The sequence below is a fragment of the Ovis canadensis genome, chromosome 17, assembly GCF_042477335.2.
Source record: "Ovis canadensis isolate MfBH-ARS-UI-01 breed Bighorn chromosome 17, ARS-UI_OviCan_v2, whole genome shotgun sequence".
In the NCBI taxonomy this organism is placed as follows: domain Eukaryota; kingdom Metazoa; phylum Chordata; class Mammalia; order Artiodactyla; family Bovidae; genus Ovis; species Ovis canadensis.
The window spans coordinates 67214003-67238389 of NC_091261.1; the positions used below are offsets into that span (position 1 = coordinate 67214003).

Genomic DNA, 24387 nt, shown 5'->3' on the forward strand with positions numbered 1-24387 from the left:
TATTAATGCTTTAATTTCCCCCAAAAAATGAATGCCATGTTACAACCACAGGACTGCAAGAAGTCCCAATTCCAGCTGTAAAGAGGCACTGCTGGGGAGGTGGGGGTGGGAGGCTCAAGAGGGAGGGGATATACGTACACTTATAACTGATACAAGGTGCTGTACAGCAGAAATCAACACAACACGGTAAAGCAATTATCCTCCAATTAAAAATAAAGAAAGAGTCACTGCTTTGAGTTATTAATAAAAGCCAGGCCGGAAGGTTAAATCCACCCGTGCACGTGGGTGGTTTCACTGGATTCACTTTAGCAGCCCCAGATTTAAAAGTGAGGGGAGAAAATACAGTCCACTGGCACCATCAGTGAGTCACCTGAAAATCTCATCTACTTTCACGGTGCTTTCTAAGGAGGGTCATTAGTACAAATCGAAACGTGAGGAAAACCTCCAGCAGGACATAAAATATCTTAAAAGCAGTATACCCAGAGGCAAGGGCAGATGCTCATCTTCCCAAGTGAAACGTAGCCTGATAAATAAGTGTTCAGGCCAAGATGGGCAGCCCAAATCACACTCCTTGTGCTGAAGTCATTTAAAACTCAATGAAATGTCTTTTGCCAGAAATACCGTTTCACAAAAATACCTCACGCCACCGGCAAGAGCAGAAAGCAGTTCAGCAGACCTCTCGGCCATAGGCCAGGACTACTGAGAAAGAAGGAAGAATGAGAGCCTCCAAACTGACAAGGACACGGAGCCAAACATCAGGAGCCTGGTCAGACGTGAGAGGCCAGTCCGGCACTGGGACTGTATCAGCCAGGATTCTGGCAAACACTTGCCAGATCCAGCGGACTGGGAGGGGCCCTCTCTCAGCAGATGTGACGTGAACTCTGACCAGCAAGGCCACAGAAGAGGAACACAAAGAATGCAGAAAACAACAGTCATCATACTTAACCACAGAGTAAGCAGCCTGAAAGTCACTGAAATTATCAGATGCTCCCAGACACTTGAAAGATCTCTGCTGCCACTGGGAGAAAGACAGTGAAATGCCTTCCAAATGCTTAGGTGGCTGGACACATCCTACCTGACCACGGTCTACACCGTGAAACCCCCGTCACTGTGGATCCTTTCTTTAGAAAAACAAAGAATTTTATTTTACTGCCTTTTCATATCCTGTAAATCTGAGGACGAAGCCTTAGGAGAAGGAAGACAGAAAGCGACGCAATGACAAAATGAACATCATCTGAAATATCACAGGGCTTTAGGACTCACAGATTCGTAAAGATGTTAGTGATAAATCTCATCATTTTTGAAGATGGTTCTTATGTGTGGGCTTGATCTTTAAAGGTTATTTGGTTTTCATTATTAGAAACATTTTTCATCTTATTTTGCCCCTTGATGTGTTGAGTTGTCAGGGCCTGCCATCTAGTGGTGATGTGTTCTGACAAGCAACCCTAGAAAACAACACAACTGGCCTTTTAGAAGGATACTGAAGAATCAAATGACAGGAGCAGAAGTCACCAAGATCAGGCTAACAGACAGATCCAGCCTTCATCCTCTACTGGGTTATTAACTCACTGTAACCTCACGGGTGGAACTGATTTACTTCAGGCACCACTAGGTCTCTGAGCATTTTTACCAACTTCACACATTTAATACTGGGGCTTTTTTTTTTTTTTAAAGAAACCTCAAAACATTCAAAATAATCATAACTAATTTTTGAATTTTGGTTTAAAGACTGAAACTCAAAACATTATATAACCATTATAAATGGCAATTACAGAGACCCTACAATAACCCAGAGAAACATTCTCCATACAAACAAGTAGAAAGGCAGCATGAAAACATGTCCACCATGACTTACCCTGACCAACAGTATGCCTACACGTGGGCAATGAATAAAAGGAAGAATTGAGAATTTAAAGAAAAGGTGGCAGGGTCCAGGTGACCTGACACCTAGCAGATGCCCAGTCACAGAGCAAACAGTAGGAAACCTTTACAAAAAGAGCAAATGCATGAATAAGGTTTTTCATATTGTTTTGCTATTTCCTTCCAAAGACCTCAATGGTGGCCTGAAGGTTTCAAACCATCTTCAATCTAAACTAGTAATGGTTCAGGCTACACCTCTCCCAGGCACATTCCCTGAAACACTTGTGCTGCAGGATGTGGTGTGTAACAGGGTGCACACACGCTCAGTCACTCACTCATGTCCTTCTCTCTGCGATCCCCCCAAGCTCCTCTGTCCATAGGATTACCCAGGCAAGAATACTAGAGTGGGACACCACTTCCTCCTCCAGGGGATCTTCCCAACCCAGGGACTGAACCCACATCTCCTGCACTGGCAGGCAGATTCTGTACCACTGAGCCACCAGGACAGCCTGTGTAAAAGGGTACCTTAGTCAGATAAACAGTACTGAGTAACATCTCATAAATTCACAGTGTACATTAGCGTATCAGAAGACCCAGAGTGCTACAATGACGAAACCCACTGATCTTAGTTATTAGTTAACACAGCCACGGCCCACACTCACCTGACCACAGAATCTTTTCTTCCACAGAACCCCTATTAATTTCAGCATGCAGAGGGCCCAGTTAAGGGGAGACAGAGGGGGACATAAACCCTGACCCCAGGCTACAGGGGCACCACAAAAGATATAAGCCTGCAGGTTCTAGCATGGTGGCAGCAGCATGATCAGAAGAACATGTTTTGGGGAACACTGCCTTCAGAGATCTAACAAGCAGCAGATATCCAAAACTCCTGACACACTTAACCTCCCTCCACCTTTAGTTAAGCAGCAGCCATGCTCTGAAATAATAACTAGAGACAGACCTGGCCCTCTTCCCAAACGGTTCTTTCGAGATACTAATGAGTAACCTATGCTCACACAGAACTTACCATCTTTTATCGTAGTACAGTTTGCCGTCTTCTATCCGAGCTTCAAATCTCTGGGCTGGAGACTCTGCAGGGGTGGTGGGCAAGTGTTCAGGAGAGGATGGGGATGCTGGAGGAACCAAAGAGATATCCCCATGACTAAGCATGTCACAAGCATGCGAGTCCATTCACTAACATGCTTTAAGTGAAATGCTATTTAAAAGGGGGTAAGGGTCCTCGTGATCCTCAAGTTCTTACCGTTGTAATAAATGGAAATTCAACAAAATTCTTGTACATCACATCCTCAAAACAACTCTGCGAGCAGGCAAGGCAAAGATTAACCTCCCCACAGAAGAGAAACTGAAACCTGAGGCTCAGGCACGCTAAGGATGTGCCCAAGGTGACTGGGGGTAGGACTAAAACACCACTGACAGTAAGAAGCTCCAGTGGGCAAGAACTGGAAAAATCTCTTTAAATTTATAACAATTAAATGTCTAGAAATATTTATCAAGAGATAGAGCAGGTTACTGGGGTATGTATCGAGTCAAGCTAATAGCGCTGATAACTAAAATGGGATCAAATCATCTAAATTCACAACTAGCCCCACCAGGCCTTCAGACACTCAGAACTTCTCTCCGGACCATAGTGGCTTTCAGGAGGGAATTATTTAGAGTGGCAAGAATCTTGTTTCCTTTCACAAGACTCACCTCACGGACGGATGTGTAAGTAATTGCCATGTTTAAAAACAACAACAACAAAAATGCCTTGCCAGTTCAGAGTTCTATTTTGCAGCCTAGCAAAGACCCTTGAGTGCTGCTCTGAATGAAGCACCCTAAACACTGGGCCTGTCTCTTCTGTAAGCTGGGACTGGGAGTAGCCTGAAAGGCCCTTAGGAGAACCAGCCTGTGAAAAGCCACTGGATAAGCACGCCTCGTGCTGAACTCTACCAAGCGACTAACACTGAAATATCCTCTGATTTCATTTTCAGAAATGGATCTGTGCTGACATCTTATGCCTAATGCCTACAAAGGAAAGGAAAAAATCATGTCTTTTTTACAATAAATCCTAAGGAAAAAACAAAGGTACTTTTAACATAGCAGGGTTAAAAATAAAAACCAGGGGAGGATGAGCTTAAAGGTCCCCTTTGGTTTTCATGATGACTGCTCTTAGGTAAATGATGAATGTTTTATTTTTGAAAACCATGACAACTCCTTGTCAGGCATTCACAAGCTTTTCCAACAATACAATAAAAGGCTGCCCAAACGCCTCTAACGTTGTGCACCTACCTGGTCTCTTGGGTGACTTCAGCTGTAGGAAGAACAACAAAAAAATCTTAGAGAAAATCATTTCAGATGCAACTTAAGGTATCAAAGGTATCACAGTGATTTCATAAGCAACATGTGAACAAAATAAAGCCCGAGCTTTCAAATAAACATTAAAAAAAATCACACTGTACCTTATTTAACGTTCTCAGATCCTCCATGATCTGCTCATCTGTTAACAAATAGTTGAGCTGGGGTGTTGAGAGTTAAAGGAATGTGTCTAAAAAGGACAGTTTCTAAGCAAACAGAATTCAACAAGATGGTGCCAGAGTTTGAGAATCTACCAAGTGAGAGGAAGTTCCACCATGTTCCTACAGTTTGCCACTCTGAACTTTCTGATCCTCCTACTCAACGTGGTGGAGTCAGGTATGTAAAAGAATCCACATTCCCCCATCTTACAAATGTCGATGGTTAAGAAGGTGAAATGAGACTCCACGGGTAACTACAGTAACAGTGAGAGCCCAGGACGCAGGAAAAAACTTCACCTGCCACTTGTGAAGTGCTTTTGTCCCGAAGATCCGAGACTTCCACACACATACATAATCTTGCCTAGCAGCTTCAATTCTCGGTTGGGAAGATGAAGGGACCTGAAGTCATGCCCTGTCCTCCTGGCAGATAAATAAGAAAACCATCTGTACAAATGGCTATTATCTCCTCAAGAGGATAAAATACAGCCCCCTGCCCACCCACCCCCCCACCCCGCCCGCCCACCACGTATCCCCTTTCCATTCTTATGATGAGAGGGGTTTCTTGACATCTAACTAAACTCTTTTTTGTTTCAATTGAACAGCAGTTTGCAATCCACTGTTTGGGGGATATAGCTGACTGAAGTACAAGAGGCACTTACTATTCTCATTTGCTACGTGGAAAAATCAAGGGCACATGAAATTTTCAGCTGTCCCGAATCTCCAAGTGACTGTAAAAGGAGCCCAGAGTCCCTTTCCAAATGACTGCTCTCTGCAACTCCCCCCCACTCAAAGCAGAAACGACTGAGGACTCCAATCATAAAATGGCCACCCTCTATCTCACGGATGAATATATGTTCTTTCCAACCTAATATGACAATTCCTGTAGGACAATGGCCATGTTCAGTCTATCAAAAGGAAAAGCAAAGGATTCAGTGGTCTAAAGGAAAAGGCATGATGAAGGCTTGATGTGAGTGGATATCAGGAGCAGGTTTCCTCCTCTTGTCTGGGATGGGGACAGGATCATTCGGTCGCCTCCGCAACTTTCTGGTCATGATGGGTTTCACTTCCATGGAGTCTGTGGCAAGAATGGAATGGGTAAAGCTATCCAACTGCCACCTGAAGTCAGCAAGAATCCACAGTAGGACTATCAGCCCCAGAGCCACCCCATCAGGGTTGTTTTACGGGGGATGTCCAGTCCACGCATGACCTGAGTCAGATGCCGGATGACTTCCGAGGGGCCTGTGCTCAGGAGACTCTGAAGGCTGACCCAAGCACACACACCCCTCAGAAACGGCAGCCCCCTGCAGCTTCCCACTGCAGCTGCTGCGGCTCTGCTCCGACTCCCTGGAAACTAGGCGTTTTCCCTCTTCCTCCTCTCTCCAATCAAGAGGCCACAGAGCAGTAGGCGCTTAGGATTGGAAGGAATTTCTGGGTTGTCTCCATTAATTCCTGCCCTTCCCACAGACAGTGAGTGAACCAAAGCCCAGTGGTGTAATAGGCTCTTGAGAGACCTCTAGCCTCAGTCTCAACATTTTTACATGAGATTTACAAACCTGAACTCTTATTATTTATTTTACCACCTTTTCTAACTACTCGACTATCCAGACTGATATACCCTGAAGGCTCCTGGTAAAGGTCTAGTTTCCTCCTCCTTGACTTCTCTCAACTGGCTGTCACTGTGGCCACCTCCCCTCATACACAACCTCTCCCCAAGGTCCCTCCTTCTCTCCTGGTTTCCATCCTTGGCCTCCATTTTGCTGGCCTGCTCCTTAGATGCAAGTGAGCTCTGAGGTCTTGTCAGTTCTCGCTCCAGCTCCACCCACCCTGCCGCACAGCACCCTACCCCGCCACACATTCTTCTCCAGGTTCTGAGTGAACCACTTCTTCCCTGTGATTCACCCCCAAGACCATCTCCTCCACCACCCACCCTCCCTAACTGTCATCTGTGACTTTCTTCACCTACACATCAGATCCTTCAGATAATGGCAGTTCTGCCTTTTCACTGGACTTCCCAGGGGGCACTAGTGGTAAAGAATCCACCTGCCAATGCAGGAGACTTAAGTGATGCGGGTTCGATCCCTAGGTTGGGAAGATCCCCTGGAAGAGGGCGTGGCAACCCACTCCACTATTCTTGCTTGGAGAATCCCACAGACAGAGGAGCCTGGCGGGCTACCGTCCGTGGGGTCGCAAAGAGCCGGACACAACTAAAGCAACTTAGCACTCACACATGCTGCCTTTTCACTGCCTCTCAACTCCATCCTCTCATCATACCCTCACCTCTGTCAAAGGGCTCTTCCTCAGACACAGATCACTCATCACATCACTCTTCTCAGGAAACATATCAATACCTTGCTTTAGCTACAGAATAAAGGCCATGCCTGCTTCCCTGGTGGCTCAGATGGTAAAGCGTCTGCCTGCAATACAAGAGACCCGGGCTCAATCCCTGGGTCGGGAAGATCCCCTGGAGAAGGAAATGGCAACCCACTCCAGTACTCTTGCCTGAAAAACTCCATGGACTGAGGAGCCTGGCGGGCTACAGTCCACGGGGTCACAAAGAGTCAGACATGACTGAGCGATTTCACTCACTTCTCCCTTCTGGTCTCTGTCCCTTCTCCTCCCTGCACAGAGTCTCTGCGCGAGCTTTTCAACTCTTCTGTCACCCATAGGCACCACCCTGTTTATGCCTTCAGCCACTGCGGGCCGTCCCTTGCCCAGCTGCCTCTTTTCTGCCAGGAAACTCCTACACACAGCAACCTCCGAGAGCCAGCTCAACACTCCCCCTGCTGTTACGGCTTCTGAGAAGTCCTGCCTTCTTCCCAGCAACCAGAGCATCTGTATGAGCCCCTCCACCAAGCTCCTGGTCGCTCCCCCAGCAGACACACGAACTCCACCCCAAGGCCGAGCACACTTCCGGCACACAGCAGGGGCTGGCTGCACAGGATTTCCCACAGAACAACTAGATGAAGTCAAGTCTGAGGCTGAGGGCCAGTTCATTTGTGACTGTCACCTACATGAACAGCTGACAGGACAGCCTGACAGAATTCGACGTGGCCTGTCCACCACAGCAACGCGCAAGGCCCGAGAGGATATAACGGGGGAGAGTGAGAGGCCGTCTCCCTAAAAGACCTCTCTTACCCTGTGCTGAGACGCCACCCTCCCAGTTTCTTACTGGTTGCGTGGGTGGGAATCCCTGTGGCAGTGTGTGACGTGTCAGGCAGGCTGAATAAATAAATACTCTTGCATCTCAAGTTTCCTCATCTGTAAAATGTACATACCGGTAACACTTCCCTCACAGGGTGCTGTGAAGATTACATGACGACAGGTATAAAGCCCTCAACATGGTGCCTGGCGTAACTTGAGTTCAGTCAATGCCAGTTTTTATCATCGAGCTCTCAGCCAGGATAAAAACCATACAAAGATCTTTCTGAGAAGTCATGGCACAAACAGCTGCAATAGAAGTTACAAACTTGAAGCCAACTGCTGTCAACCATGAGGCTTTACAACATTTAGACCTAATCTGGAAGATGAAAGCACACCAGAGATAAGGCACCAAGACTCCAGCCAAGTGTGCCCTGCCCTCCAGGGGTAGGAGATACATGATGGAAACAAGCAGGGAGCAGGAGAGCTGAGAAGATCTGGGAATAAGCTGATCCATTCAAAGCCAAACAACTCAGCAAAAAATCACTGCACCCAATCACTCACAGATAAGAAAACATAATCGAATTCTCCTCTGCAATGGTAAAAATCAATCCATTTCACTGGCCTAGTCATGGCATTAGCCTAATGAATTTACCCAAAAGACTACTTCAGCATAAGGAAGGTGCTCTGAGGAAATCTCTGAAATCAATTAGCATGTCCCCACCACTGTCTACGAGAGTGAGTGAGCAGGAAGTTGTCCTGGCCCAGGGTCCAGGTGGAGGATGTAATTCAAGGGGAAGGGCAACACAGTAAGACTGTTTACTTAACTCACTTTGCCCCAGTCCCAGCAAGGTTTGCATGGTTGGCTTCCACAGACGATCTTTCATAGAAAGATGAGAGGTGCTAGCCACCTGGGTCTGAGCTGATCTGGAAATTATAGTTCTCACCAGAATCAGCAGGCTGGGTTTACATCAGTCTCCCTGGTTTAACCAGGGGTCCCAAATGCTCTGACAAAAGACAAACTTTTGGGACTGAAACTCAGACTTCAAGAGTGTGGCCACCCTAGAGAAGACACTCGAGCAGGAAACAGCCTCGTCTCCGACGGAAAAGCCACAGCAGGGTCAACACTGTGGCAGGTGGGCAGTTACCCCCAAACCAGGGGCCAGACTGCAGGCCTGGGGCAAACCCCAGGCACCCCTTTCTACTGGCAACGTCACAAACCAAGGCTGCATGGTGACTATAAATGGGTGCCTGTAAGAGACGAGTGGGGGGATGAAAATCAAGGTCAGGTCTTTCGTAGCCAAACTGGGTAGGAACGAGGGGACTGATCTCCGTTAGGCCAGCAGCCCACAATACAGAGGTCGCACTTCAAGGGTGAACCCATCAGGCCCCACAACGCTTGGATTCCACAATGGCAGCATCAGAAGAGAACGATGGGGGACGAGCCCGCCCCACCCCAAATCCAGGTTCCCTCTTCCATCCTCTCCCTCATGCCATTTGTTTGGAGTCTCTTCTGACTTCCAAGGGTCCTGCTCACCGGCATCTGGTCTGTGTGGTGTGAACCCCCTCCTGCATCACTACAACCACACGTGTCTTGTAAAGTTTCCTTTGCCACTAGAAACCAGCCTGACACATCTTTACCTTCATTTAGGACACTCCTCTGTCAGAACCACCTCACACTGAAGAAGGCACGGAACCACGTCAGTCCTGTAACTATGAGAACACGGGCTCCTTGAGGACACAGGCCTTCCGGGCAGCTCATTCTGTGACGCACCCAGTGCCACAGGAGTTTGGAGGGCTTGTGGAGTCAGCATCACGTGGTGGTTAACAGAACATGTCTGGAGTCGGAGAATCATTTCACTGGGACGCTTGGAGCAAAGGGCTCCATTCCCACGCGCCTGCCCTCCTAAGTCAAGTTGAAGGAGTCGCAGGGGCTGAATGAGGTTCCAGTTTCACCGGCCCTCAGTGCCTGCTCTGTGTGCCAGCCTCCCAGGGGCACATCTCACCATCTCCACATCAGACCTCCACAGCGGGTTCTATCAGCTCCCTCCCAAACAACAAAACCCCACCACAGAAGCAAGTTCAAGGCAGGGCTGGGGTTCCTCCACTCCTGTCAGCCTTCAGTGGCAGCTCTCGAACACCTAGCTCGAGGTAAGTACTCAGAGCTCCTATTTGATGTTATCATTACTCATGGCTCTCGCCATGAATCCAGTATCTTCTAAGGAACCTCACAGGCTTTACTGAGGTCATGAATATCTTCCACAGGGGCCTGCAGGTTGGTTGGAAGACGCCCCTGGTGAGGCACACACTTAAAAAAGAAGATGAAGTGGTGGTTAGTGGGCTGTCAGCAGGCAGGAGAAAAGACGGCTGGCCTAAGGTAGGACGGGGACACACAAACGAAGAAAGATAAAGCCCCCACACGTATTCAAGCTCATGAAGGTCTCATTAATTATCACAGTTACTTATAACTTTGGTCTCAACTGCAGAGAAAACTCACACTTGGGTGATTCTATCTATAATCTCACTCCTTCAAGTGTGGTCTGACCGGCAGCATCATAGGCCCTGAAGAGGTGGTCAGAAATGCAGATCACTGGCTCCACCGCAGAACCCCCGAATCAGAATCTGCATTTTACCAGACCACAGGTGACTCACATCCACACTCAAGGTGAGGGAATCGAGGCTCACATCCCAGTTTCTTTACGACAGTACACCTTCCTGCCTGAACAACCCAGCTGTCCCGAGGTCTCCACCAGTGGTTCACACAGCCTAGAGAATGTCCCACCATTTCCCACAGGGGCTGTAAAGGCTGAAGTCCTGCTCAGATAGAGCACTTCACCAGGAACGCCTGTTTTCCAATGGGTTATTTGGTTTGAGTTTCTCATCGGACCCACACTCCATTTTGTTTTTCAAGAGATCTTCATGTTGAACCAGAAAAGGAAATTTTAAGAAGCATCTTTTCTGGGCAGAGCTAGGCAGCACTGATACTGGGCATCAATCCACAGAGGTAAAATCAGTCACTCAGCAAGAGGAAGGCAGCGGGCCTTTAAGCCGACACCATGGCAGCACCATCTGTGGAAACGCTCGTTACCCTTCTAGCTCCAGTGCCTTCCCTTCAGATAGTCCATCATTACCTTGGCAGCGCTTTCCATGCCAAGGGTACCAAACGGCTTGAGGAAGGACATCAGTACCTTTAATGCCCATGGCAGGCTGTAAGCACTCCTGTAGTCTTATTTTACTGCGTCATAAATGATTTCCCTGCATTTATTTGTCTTTTCTACCCTGGCAGGCTCGGCCTCTTAAGTCACTGAGGATGTCTCCTGTCCCTGTTAAAATTCCGGCTGTAAAACAGCCTGGCTCACCAATGACTATTGCCTGTCAATATTTAGGATGCCAAATCACAGGTGAGGGGCTGACAGCCTTCCCCACAGATGGAAAGGGAGAGGCTGTAAACTGACAATGTTTCCCACTCGCCTAATGAAGGCTCCGAGCATCTGGTGGCTCTAGCGGGGATCGATGAGGCGTCAATGCCACCGGAGCCACACTGAAGAAGAGGGTGTGCAGGTCAGAATACAGCCACGCAGACTGGGACCGGACAAGGCGCCACTGCGCTCTCAGTTCAATCAAAAAAGCGCCCCAACAAGAACAAGACGGTGCTGTTCTGAAGATGCTGTTTTATATAGCATTCATTCTCACCAAGACATATTTCTGAGTTGCAGTCAGTGGTCTTCAAGAAATTCATTCCTTTTGCCAAGTCTTTCAAAAAGGAAGGTATCAGAAGAGAGATTTTTCAAGAGCCAGACCCCTACTTTAGACACAACCACATATCACTGGTGTGTCGTGGGGACTGGCGCTAGAAGTCCATGTCAGGGGGAGGGCCAGGTGGGCTAACAGCACCAGAAATACCAAAGGGGAAATAAAGCTCTAAACTGTTACTTCTAGCTTCAAAGTCAGCCCCGAGGACTTACATAAAACAAGGTCCTTCTGGAGCATTCAACAAAAATGAGACATGCCAGAGCCCCAGGACCTTCTGAACATGATTATAAGAGTAAATCTGGGGCTGCGCAGAAGGCATGCCATTTACAAATCCAAGTGACAAACTCACCACTGACGTGCCTTCAGTATTTGCTGGTGGAAATTTTGCCAAGTTCCAAAACAGCTAGTTCAAGCCAATTCCCATCCTGTATCCTTCTCAGAGTCATTGGTCTACATATGGCAACAGAAAAAGCAGCCCATATTGCTTCTCCCTCAAACCTGCCGAGTTCCCATATGCAGACGACTGAATCCTAGAAGGCCAGGGAGTGACTGGCTCCAAGTCTAACGTAACTTTACTAGCTTCACAGGAGAACAACTCAGTTTAGCTACCCCTGCTGAAATGTTCACAGTAACACCTGGGGTGAAGCAACAGCATAGATGATATAGCCAAAGCCTCTGTTCTCACAGTCAGGTCAAAGTTAAGACAATGCTTTTTCCATAACAAAGGTAGACCCCCCCCCCACCAAAAAAAAAAAAAAACAGAGGGATTTCCACCAGCAGAGCGGAACTTGGGCGAGTAATTCGTGAAGATAAGCAAGACTGGAATGACAGCTGACCCAGGAATTTTGTTAAATAAAGCAGAAGCCCGATGCTGCAGTCACTGATAAAGGTCTACCATTTAATTTACCAACACCTGTTATGTACAGGGTCCTGTACTAGGCACTCATATTTCTAATCAGTTTTGTGGAATAAGGTATGATCAGCCTCATTTTATAGAGGGGAAAATAGGCTCAGAGAGGTTAAGTGGCTTGACTAAAGTCACACAGCCAATACAGAACAGAGCTATAACTATGACCTGCCATGTCAAAGACTGTCCCCTCACCCCTCTTTCAGCTCACTCTGCTCTGATGATGAGGAACTGACAGGAGTCAGCACTGGAGTGCCTTCCTCCCTCAAAGACCCCCTCAAATTTCCCTGGATCCTGTTCTGTGGTGCTTTCATACCTCCAGTCAGTTCCATCGTTAGCTTTTCATTTTCAATCATTTTCTTCTTTTCCTCTAGCTCAGCAATTAAGTTCTCTTTCAACTCAACCTTCTTGTCTTCAAATTCTTTCACTGCCGCCTTCTTTTCTTTGATGTAATTTCTTTCCACTTGTTCCGTCTAAGCAAAAGAGAAACATAGATTGTGGCTATATAACCCTGGGAGCCAGGGTCTGAACACAAAGCCTTGTTCTGTGCGTAAGCACCAAGAAAATACCTTTTCTAGAAATAAGAGAGACAGCAGCAGTCACACACCAACGAGCAGTAACAGGGTGTCTAGGAGCAAGCTTCCCAATGCATGCATGAAACTGAACCACATAACTTCTGGTTTTTATGTGAATCCCTCACTTGTAATCAGGTATTTCCCTCTCTTCCACATCTTATACTTTGGGGCTTGTATGTGGAAACAAAACCTAAGTTTCTCAAAAACAGTAAATAAACCCTTTTGAAGATACAACTTCAAAGGAAAACAGTATATTCCAGATGAAATACCTATATTCAAGATGAGTTATAAGATACCAAGACAGCCTGAGTTGCCCTATTTTTTGATGCGTACAGTAAGGTTAGATCCAGCAGTAAGATAAAGACCAACAAGAGGACAAGATCACTTATTAGGTGCCTGAACCCAGAGAGACACTCAAACAGTGAAATTATACTAAGTAAAAAAAAAAATGCATAAGCATCCATTTTCCAAATCTCATCATTTCCTGAAGTGAAGAACAAGGGGACTCCTGGTGGGTATGGCTATGGGTCGTGTGACCCTCTGGGCCATGACTATGCGTGTTTGTGCTGACTTCAGTCTCCAATAACGTAGCTGTGAGAAACCATGACCACTCCCCCACCCTCCCGCTTCGCCACACACACACTGGCCCCTTAGGAGCCAGCACATCACCCAAGATTTGGCCCTCATCACTGCCTGTAGGTCTGCACCTCACATGGAATCAGCACTCAGGCATCTGCTCAAAGATCTTAATCAGTCTTTCCCTCCCATCCGGAGTTTCAAAAGGATGAAACTGAGCTGATTCAGAGACCTGGCTGCTTTGAGGACCAATATAACCAACTATTAGGCCATTATAATTCAGTGCGTGCATGTGCGCTAATTTGCTTCAGCCAGGTCCGACTCTTTATGACCCCATGGACCACAGCCCAGCAGGCTTCTCTGTCCATGGGATTCTCCAGGCAAGAATACTAAAGTGGGTTGCCATGCCCTCCTCCAGGGGATCTTCCTGACCCAGGGATCAAATGTGCATCTCTTATATGTCTTCTGCACCGGCAAGTGAGTTTTTTACCATGTACCCCCAAACGGCTGTAATGTGAGATGAGAGTCAACAAGAAAGCAGTGAGGGGTGAGTATCCATCTGTCAAGCCCCTGGGACAAGCACAGGCTGCCCCACCAACAAACAGAATTTCTGAGCTGAGACCAAATGTCCTTTAGTCAAACAGAACCCTAGTTGAGGCTTCCAGCGGGGATTCCCTATGTCTATGTGGTGATGAAGGAAAGGCCACTGGGTTGGGAGAGCAAGATCCCACCCTGACAAAGATCCTGCAAGCCCAGAAGACCCGTGGTACTTACTTCCAGCTGGAGGAAGAGCTCTGAAAGAGAGAAAACATGCAATTAGATTCGCAAAGCTGTACCACCTTTCTAGAGAGTGACGTTAGGATTCATTTAGAAGCAGTAATTGCTTTCTGAGAGCACCGTTACACAGAGCACATGTTTCCATCAGTAAAGTGTGGCTACATGAAGAGGCAGGACTAGTTAAAATCTGGCCCTGAACAGAATCCCCTCTGGCAGCTCTACCCAAGGGCAAAAGGGGGCAGCAGCAACCAAGCTACCCTGGCAAAGCAAAAGTAAAGTTAGCCCTTCTTTCACTGAGCACACACCCTCAACAGTCCTAAGGGACAGAAGAAACAACTCAGTTAGTCCAGAAGCAGAGGCAATGTGGATGTTTTTAAAGCCTCGTGCGCAGGGCTCTCTGTGGTGAGGAAGGACATTCCCCGAGCAGAGGGCAGAGGCCCCCAGGCCTCCTGGGGCTCTGGCCACAGGCCACCCAGCCTCTGGTCACACCCCAGGCCTCCACCCACAACACCCTCCAGGCTCTAACCACAACTCCAAGTCTTAGATCTACTGCAGCCCCCTCAGCAGGGCCTCTTCCGAGGCCCCATCACCCGCCAAGGCCCTCTCAGAGCGTCCACTCACAGGATCACCAACTATTTTAGCACCCACTGTGTGCCAGGAGAGTAGTGGCTGTTAACCCAGCAGCTCCCCCACCCCTAGACTACAAGGCCTCTGCGAACCCAGCAGCTAGAACAAAGTAAGTCCGTGGCTTCTCATCTTTTCTGGGTGACAGTAGAGCTGCTGCGAATGGTCCACAAAGACTGTTGGGGGAGTAACACCTCCAGGGGATGCTGATCCCATCTGACAGGGCCTCTGTGCAACCCCAACCAGTCCCACCGATTCATCCACCCACAGAGGAGCACATATGCACAGTCACACAAAACTGAGAGCTTCAGTAACTCGGGATGAAGACCCCAACGTCAACCAACAACTGCTGAATAAGAAAATTAACTGAGGAAACAGACAAGCCAATCGCAATTTTCTAACCCTTAGAAGCTGCCACCCCGGCGGCACCAGGAAGCGTGGCGCACATGAGCCCCAGTGCACCCAGCCCCACATACTCACTCCTACGATTGCTGCACTCGCACCGTGTGAACGGGCCAGACGTGTGAGGTCTGCGCCATTCTGAGACATCACACCTGCACCAACAAGTCAAGTGACAATTAGCACTGCACTCAGAGCTGGTGGTGGATGTTTCAAAGCAGCCAGACACCAGACGCAACAAAAACAGGTGGATTAGCACCGCAGGAAATGTGCTTTTTAAAGCTCAAGATGCGACTGATTCAGGAGCTCTTCTACGTTTTCACCTGGGGATGGGTGTCGGGGTAGGGGGTGCTGATGAAAACCCAGAAGATTGAGAGTAGAGTTAAGTAAAACTTCCTTGGTGGCAGTGAATAACAACGTGCCTGCCAAGGCAGGGGACACGGGTTCAGTCCCTGGTCCAGGAAGATTCCACATGCCATGGAGCAACTCAGCCCATGCGCCACAACTAGTGAGCCTGGGTGCTGCAACTACTGAAGCCCGTGCACCTTAGAGCCTGAGCTAAACTACAAGAGAAGCCCCCACAGTGAGAAGCCCGAGCACCACACTGAAGAGTAGCTCCGACTCACAGCAACTGCAGAAAGCCCGAGCAAGGCAACAAGACCCAGTGCAGCCAAAGAAAAGAGAGATAAAAATATAAATAAATTAAAAATTTTAAATGAGTAACCTAAAAAAAAAAGAGAGAAATCAACATTCAACCTAGAGTCCTCACTTAAGAGAAGAGGCTCACAGCAATTTTCTTTCCCTCCTTGCATCTCAAACCAATTCCATGAGATGTTAGTATTCCTCTCTCCAGATGGGGAAACGGAGGCTCCAAGGGTAAACAGTCGCTTAGAGGTTTAGGCCCTTAAGGGCTGGGAGGAAGCCCTCAACCTGGAACCTCTGCCTCTGACGTGCTACCTCCTTTCCCTGCTAAAAAGGGACTCCAGGAAGAAGGCTCCAGGAAAAATGCCCTGAGGAGACACCTCAGGAATTTAGAATGAGGGGGTGGCAGTGGAGCGGGAGCAGAGCTGGGTCACCACGGAGGCTCTATCCCCCACTTTTCCTGCATCCCCCACACCCTGCAGCTCCTTTGCTTGCCTTGGTGCACATGGACACCTGCTCACTGAAGGAAAGAAGGCCTCCATCGATAGAAAGCTGGAAAGTCAATGGCTCAGACAGCAAGAGAACGGCAACTCGAGGAGCGGGGTCCAGACCTCCTTTTGGAACCAGGCGCGAGTTTCACCTCTGCAGGAACAAGCACCATACTGGCCCAGAAAATGCCGGCCAAGGAGCTTCAAGAGTCACCACTTATGGAAGATTTCCCATAAGCACAGGGATCTGTGTTTACATGCTATTTCAACATTGATCACATCTTACTTTTCGTGTGACTCTGAGTCACGATGTTCCTTAACCTGGATATGTTTTTTAAGATCTTCTACCAAAGAAATGGTGAGTTTCCTAAAGTCAAGGACAAGGCATTTCATGGCTGTATGTCCTCAAAGAGCAGGGATGGAGCATAGGCTCAACACGTGTGTTGAAGGAACACAGTTCCTATGCACAACAGACCAAAACACAGCCTTTCCCTCTAAATGCTTCTGATACCATACTTGAGGGGAATGACATGAGGGCACCCTGTCTTCTTGGAAGAAAAGACCAGAAGCAGCAAACTTAAAAATGGAGTGAAGTGGGCAACAACCCTTTTCCACATCAGCTCCCCTGTCATCTGCTAAGCCAACTACACAGATGTATGAAAAACCGCACACGATCACGCTGGGGGCAGCACAGAGGGAGCCTGACCGCAGGGCACCTCCGAAAACAACCTCGACTACAGGCCACGCGCTGGCAAAGAAGAACAGTTCTACGCAAGTGCAGCTTTGGAGTCTCCCAAAACTCGCCCCACAATGGGATGTCTGAGACACATTTTGGAGAATGGCTCTTCTGGCCACAGTACGTCCAAATTGCTGAAAATCTGGATTAACCGGGTTTACTTCCAGTTTAGAGAGCCTCACCTGCATTTCGTATCCTCTCTTTGTACTGCTGATCTAACTTCTTCATCCTCTTCTGATATTCTTGTAATGTACCTGATAGAGATTCATAAAATAGTTACTGTGAAGATAAAACTGCTCTACACTTTGGTTCCTAAAATTATTTTCTAGCACCGACAGTGAATGTTTTAAAAAACATTAGAGGAAAACACTGTGAATAGGCACCCACGAACAGAACCATCTCGATTCCTGGGCAAGGCGCACAGCAGAAATCACCCCAATCGTGGTTTTAAGACTCTCGAGCAAGTGAGGAGTCGAAGAAAGGAGCGGCCACCCACCAGGGACCCTCATCATTCGATGCTGCAGCTTTGGTCCATGGGCCTCCCTCTACTGAAGAAGCTCCTTCCCCCACAGTAAGGTCTAGGTCAAGGCCATCCAGTAGAACTTACTGTGCAAAGGGGGAAACAGGCTATATGGAACCACTAGTCACATGGGGCAGTTGAACATGGGGCCACTAATCACATACGGCAGTTGAACATGGGGCTAGTACCAGCAAAGAGCTGAATTATTAATTTTATCTAGTCAAATGTAGGCAGCCACACATGGCTAGTGACAGACACTACAGCACAGAGCCTGATCAAGTGGCTCTTTCCGGAAACAGCTAATGAGGAGGGTCCCAATTCGTGTGGGAAGTTGCTTTCTGATGACTGCTTCAGTGGGATACGTTAATGGCACCTTTTTCACAATTCCTCACTCAACCCTGCCAAGCACACCTTACAGACCTGCTAGAGGGGGCCACATTTCTTTCTCTGGCAACACCTCCTTTCCCACAGGAAGGAAAACTAAAACAGAGACACGCGATCGCAAGTCACAGGAGTGTGTTTCACTCTGCAGGGGAAATCAAGGTTTGCAACCACTGGCCCTGAGCTGTCACAGGGCACCCGGATGAGCTGGTTGCTCCTCACACACAATCTCACTTGCTTCCATTTTCTTCATTTCACAGAACAGAAGATAAATTAAGGAGGAGACAGTGATGTGCCCAAGGTCAAGTTTCTAGAAAGTAGTGAAGGTGGGATTCAAACTCATGACAGGACTTGAGAGCCTGTGCTCTTCCCCCGGTGCTAAACTGCCTCTAGCAGCAAACAGCCTTCAAGAAGGCGCACCCCACCTGTCATTTACGAAACAAAGAGAGCAAACAGGGGATGACCCACAGCTCATTAGCATCTAGTTTAGAAAGAACAGTACAATTATATTTATTCTTGGTAAAAGCATCTCTTCTAAAATCAGCCAGCTTTTGGCATGGTGGTTTTCAGTACTTGCTCTGCAGGCCTTCAGTGAGATTTCAAAAAAGTCTGAAAATGGCCACTTTAATGACAGCTAAGATCAACCAAACCAAATTTTAAATCACGCCCGCTGAGAAGTGAAATACACAGATTTCAAAGGTGTGTAATATTAGGAAGGATGTTTAGAAAAGGATGAAATCCCACACCAACCTTCCTGCAGTTGTTGCAACTGTCTCTTGAGAGAAGCCAGTTTATCCTGATACATCCTGTTTAAAAGAAAAGAAAAAAAAAGCCACACTCAGAGACAAAAACAACCAATACCCAAGTCCACAATCTGCACACAGAAACTGCCTGGGTTTTTATGGGAATGTCATTAACGTCCTTTAGTGAGAGAGAAAATGAAAGCCTGCTGGTGTTTTAAAATATGCCCACAGCTAAAGGGATCAGAAAGAGATAAGGCTTCTGTGTTCTTGAAAGGCAGGTACTCCTGTATTCTCTCATCTTTAGAGAATCAGTCTAAAATCCACATATGAAGACACACAAATTTTAATAAAAATAACAATAATAATGTGTTAAGCAAGAATATAAAGAAAAATTGAAAGTGTAATGCCATTTTCTTCAAGATTCAGAAGGGTTAACATACACACAAAAACATAAAAAGCATTAAACACGGCTCTTATATCAACTCTGAAATTAGCTTATAAACTAAAAGGAGTAAGATTATGCCTCCAACCACATTTTTCTGTATAGACAGCACAGCTGTATAAGCACTGAGTTAATAAACCCTCATGTCGTTTTTAAAAACACTACTCTTTTATGATCTGAGAAATAACAGCAATTCAGTGACCAAAGTAAAAATGCAGATTTGCAGCCCCAGAAGGGTAAGAACACAGCACACTGGAAGCAAAAGAACTTGGCATGTTACTTCTCCCCCCCTCGCACTGAATGGATCATAGGCAACTGTGCATCCTGGTAAATCTGCTCAAACTGTGAATGCCACACATAAATTACATTTCAGCCATATTTTTGCTTTTACCTGAAAAACACACTCAATTTCACCAGAACAAAAAAGACTTGCAACCCAAAAGAACACCGTCCAACAGGTAACAGGAAGGACAGCCTTATGACTGCTCAAATAAGCAATGCAAATACAATCCATCTGTCTATAGGCTGAGGAAGAATAAGAATCTGAGAATGACAGGGAAGCCCAGATTCTTTTAGGGAGAACTCTGATGTACTTTCAGTGCTTTAAATTTAATTAAAATTACTTTCACCATCATCAAATATTAGGGGGTATATTCACTTAAACATGCTTAGAAGAGGGAAGAGATAGGTAAACTGCACACAAAAAGCCAGTATTTGGAACCCAGTGTTTTAAATTGCCCACCACAGAGTGTGACAGACGACGCCTTTGAATCCTTAGTCTGCCTTTAAAAGAGAATATTACTAGATTCAAGAAGTAAACAATAAGAAAATTCAGATTAGGGAAGAACACAGGTATGGAAAAATACATCTCAAATGGGTCCAGGTAAGTCAGTAACAAGCCTGGAGAGAGGGCAAGTGAAAGATTAAAAAAAAAAGCCAGCAGCACAGTTTCACAGCTAAAGTTGTGAGAAAAATCACATAGATTATTAACGCCGTTCTCCGTTCGACCCTGGACAGATTTAGCTGAGTTTCCCCTTTATATTCCAAAGCTTGAAAGGGTAACAGAAAGCAGAGGAAGGTCACAAAATATTTGCATACGAAAACATTCCCTAAGGGAAAGAATGTAGATTATCTAGTTTAAAGGTAAAGAATTTGAGGGCTTCCCTGGAGAAGGAAATGGCAACCCACTCCAGTGTTCTTGCCTGGAGAATCCCAGGGACGGGGGAGCCTGGTGGGCTGCCATCTGTGGGGTCGCACAGAGTCGGACACGACTGAAGCGACTTAGCAGCAGCTGATAGCTCAGTTGGTAAAGAATCTGCCTGCAGTTTAGGAGATTCCAATTTGATTCCTGGGTCAGGAAGATCCCCTGGAGAAGGGATAGCCTATACATTCCAGTATTCTTGGGCTTCCCTGGTGGCTCAGCTGGTAAAGAATCTGCCTGCAATGCAGGAGACCTGGGTTTGATCCGTGGGTTGGGAAGATCCCCTGGACAAGGAAAAGACTACCCACTCCAGAGGATTCTGGCCTGGAGAATTCCATGGACTATTTAGTCTACGGGGTCACAAAGAGTCAAAAAGACAACTGAGCAACTTTCACTTCACCTCAAAGAATCTGAAAAGCCAAGGCTAGATTCTCAAAATACATTCCACAAATATTTATCAGACCTGTGTTATGCTCTCTTGAGTGTTGGATAAGAGGGAGTGCTTTCAGTTGCTCTGAGGTGTGGCTCCACCGAGGCTTGGGTGTGGGCGCAGGGTGAGCGGAAAGGGCACTAGAGCAGGAGTCAGGGGCCCGGCCTTGCTCTCCAAGCCTGGTCTCCCGAGCTCTCCAGTGTCTACACGCAGCCCTGCCTTGGTCAGTGCTCAGTGCGGTCACACCCACCTGAGAACCAAGGGCCTGCGAAACACCACTGCCCCTCTCCAAGCAACGGTTTCCCTTAGAAAAGGGGGTGGGGGAGGGACCAATGCGCCCCCCCTTCCGTCCTCCACGGTCTTCTTCCTCTGGGACAGCTTCCTCCAGGTTCTTTCTAGCCTAACCCTCAAAAGATTCTTATCACAGGAAGACTAGGTAAATGTGACAAATCTAAAGGGGGGAAATTGCACCCACATGCATGGTCTTTGGAAGCACTATGTGAAAACCATTGTTACACCAGGCCACCATTAAAGATGCCCTTGTCAATTCTGTATTCCAAAGAAAAAACGTAAAAAATCATACTCACTGTTCCTTCATTTCTACATAGTCTTCTTCATCATGCTTTGCCAGGTCAGTTTCACTAGCATCCTCAGTGTCTGAGCAAAATTAGGAAATAAGGGTTTGTTAAAATCATAATTCACAGAGTTGGTATCACTTGATATAGTGACACTTGACAGACTTCTGAGAAATGAATTTCTACTCAATGCAGACCTGCATGAAGTCATCAAAGAAACAAGAAAGCACCATTTCCAACTTGTATACAGCCAGACTTATAAAAAGAGCTTGCCTTTATCTGAACTGCAGCCAGAGAACGGGGTGCATCAGACACAACTGGTCACAGTCAAGGCTGTAACTGGCAGAAACAACACTGGCAGTTCAGGAAAAGGAGATGTGGGTGTAAGACTGGGAAACTACAAGCAGCAAGCTTTGCTCCTACTCCAAACAACCTAATACATGCATCCTCTTTTGGTATATGCCCCATTTGAATCCCTATGAGATTTTACATCATATATTTCAGGGGGCACAGTGGTAAAGAATCTGCCTGCCAATGCAGGAGACTCAAGAGATGGAGGTTCGATCCCTGGTCAGGAAGATCCCCTGGAGAATCCACTCCAGTATTGTTACCTGGGAAATCCCATGGACAGAGGAGTCTGGTGGACTACAGTCCATGGGGCTGTAAAGAATCAGACAGAACTGAGCAAGCACATATACAAAGGAGAATCCAAACCAACTAAAGGAACTCTAACTACAGAAATATTTTCAAAGGGAGAAGGAAGGGGACAAGAATATTAAACAGAAACTGTTTCAGAAGGCTAAACAGTTTTTAGAGTAAGCAAATGGCTGGAGTGTCTACCTAATTTCAACAGTCCTATTTGAGGGGGAAACGAAAATCAATTTTTGCTTCACTGCTCCCCCTTGTGGGCATTAAAAGCAATACAAGGGATTCACCTTCAAATTCTCTGGTTAAGCCTTGCCTTCAACCAGAATTGTAGCAAGTTCCTTCAACTTTGTAACTGCACACACAGCTGCCTTTTTAAAGCCTGCTGCAGATCCAATCCTCCATCCTACCTTTCCTCCATCCTACCTTTCCTCCCTCCTTCAGTGAAGGAGCCTACCCTGAGTAGTACCTGTCTGCCACTCACAGTGAGATGATTAATAAAACATACTCCTGATTCCAGACAGCTGCTCTAGCTTTTGCTCCACCATGCTATTTTGAGCCAGACCAGTCCACCCAAATGTTTCTCTTTATCTCTCTTCTTTCTTCTCTCTTGTCCTTTCAAAACTTCTTCACCTTTCTCCTCCTGCGGCCAGCTCCTTCCTCAGTTCCTCAAAAAGTGTTCCTCACACTTGCCAAACTTCAGTAATGATAATATAGACTGTGGGACTGAAAAAATAACAGCTGAGCTGCTGCTGCTGCTGCTGCTATGTCGGTTCAGTCGTGTCCGACTCTGTGCAGTCCCACAGAGCCCACCAGGCTCCGCCATGGGTTGCCATTTCCTTCTCCAATGCATGAAAGTGAAAAGTGAAAGTGAAGTCACTCAGTCGTGTCTGACTCTTAGCGACCCCACGGACTGCAGCCTACCAGGCTCCTGCGTCCATGGGATTCTCCAGGCAAGAATACTGGAGTGGGTTGCCATTGCCTTCTCCAACACCTGAGCATCATTAAGCAAATCCGTACCTTCTGCTCCCTGAGCGTGTTTCCCCAATGGTAAACACTGAGTATTTTTATCAAGGACCAGTTCACATCCTTTAAGCCAGTGTGTGTGCTTAGTTGCCAAGTCCTCGCTGGCTCTTTTTGCGACCCCATGGACTGTAGTCCACCAGGCTCCTCTGTCCATGGGATTTCCCAGGCAAGCAAAATGGAGCGGTTGCCATTTCCTTCTTCAGGGGATTATCCCCACCCAGGGATCGAACCCGTGTCTCCTTCTGTATTGGTAGGGGGATTCTTTACAACTGAGCCACTAGGGAAGATCTGCTTTAGGCCTGAAGCTCATTTAATCCTGGCACCTACGCTAGGAAGCAGGTACTACTGCGAGCCCCACTGCTGTTAGAGAAACTGAGACTCACAAGCTTAAGTAAATTGCCTGATATCATTAAGCTGGGTTCATTGAGCCAAATTTAGATCTAATTCGATCTGGTCGATCTCAGGTCTCCTTTCAACCAACCTGTGAGCGGGGCTGCCTTAAGCATTTTCCGGGGGGGCGGGGGGCGCGTGGGGGGCGCGTGGGGGGCGCGTGGGGGGCGCGTGGGGACACTTTGGTAACTAAGAAGCTAAACTGGGCTTTTGCTCAGATCCTCTCAGGAACTAAAAGGCGAGGAGTGCTCAATAGACCCAATGAATGGCGGCTTTCACTCCGACCGGTGAAAAGCTGAAGTTCAGAGACAGCTGGGAGGAGACGAGCAGAACCTTAAAGGGACCTACAAGCTCTGATAACAGCTCCTTAAGACCCTTCTCCGCGTTAACTGTAGGCAACCAAGTCCTCAGAGGTTCCCCCTTCCCCAACACAGGTCGGGGGAACTTCCGGGAGCCGCGCTCCTCCGGGAGGCCCCTCCAGCCGACCCCCAAGGCCCAGAAGTTGTCCCCGCCCCGCCCCCAGACAGCCCCACCCCTTCCCGCAGCCGTCCCACCCCGGCCCGGGGCTGCCCAGCCGGCGGGAAGACGGACCTTCGTCCGACTCGCGGCCCCGGCAGCTGCGCTCGTCATCCTCGGCGCTCTCCAGTTCTTCGTCCTCCTCCGGGTAGTACTCCGGGGCCGGCGGCGCTCCAGCCGGGGCCGGAGCAGGCGCCAAAAGCCCCGCAGCACTCATGTCGCCTCCGCCCGAAGCTGAGCGTGCCCCCCGGGAACCACAGCCACCCGCCCTCCAGGCTCTACGTCCGCGTCGCAGCGCCTGAGGGAGCCGCCGACTCCCAGAGCCGGAGCGCCGGCGACCCCTTCCCCGTCTTCGCCAAGCCCCGCCCCGCGCGCCCGCTCTCGGCAACGGGGGCCTCGCGCCTGCGGCAACTTCCGGGTCGCGAGCTGCCTGACGACCGCCTGACTCCGCCATCCTAGAGGGAGTGGCGAGGCTGCCGGTCGCCCTCTTCGCCTTAACGCCATCTCCTTCATCGCCGTCTTTAAAATCC

The 24387-nt window shown here is 47.9% G+C and overlaps 1 protein-coding gene across 3 annotated transcripts in view; it reads right to left on the bottom strand.

Annotated features, from left to right (window-relative positions):
• SUDS3 (SDS3 homolog, SIN3A corepressor complex component) overlaps positions 1–24387 on the bottom strand; it is a 332239-nt gene extending 307852 nt beyond the window's left edge. For 2 of the 3 annotated variants that reach the window (XM_069557944.1, XM_069557945.1), the window contains exons 1-10: positions 23933–24260; positions 21293–21362; positions 18640–18695; positions 17171–17242; positions 14097–14116; positions 12488–12644; positions 5353–5448; positions 4320–4381; positions 4150–4171; positions 2888–2993 (exon numbers count right to left, since the gene is read on the bottom strand). In XM_069557944.1, the coding sequence (XP_069414045.1) occupies positions 2888–2993; positions 4150–4171; positions 4320–4381; positions 5353–5448; positions 12488–12644; positions 14097–14116; positions 17171–17242; positions 18640–18695; positions 21293–21362; positions 23933–24074 (803 nt within the window). In that variant the 5' untranslated portion in view covers positions 24075–24260. Of the gene's footprint in view, positions 1–2887; positions 2994–4149; positions 4172–4319; positions 4382–5352; positions 5449–12487; positions 12645–14096; positions 14117–17149; positions 17243–18639; positions 18696–21292; positions 21363–23932 lie in introns of all 3 variants that reach the window. The other variant, XM_069557943.1, reaches the window with a different exon arrangement.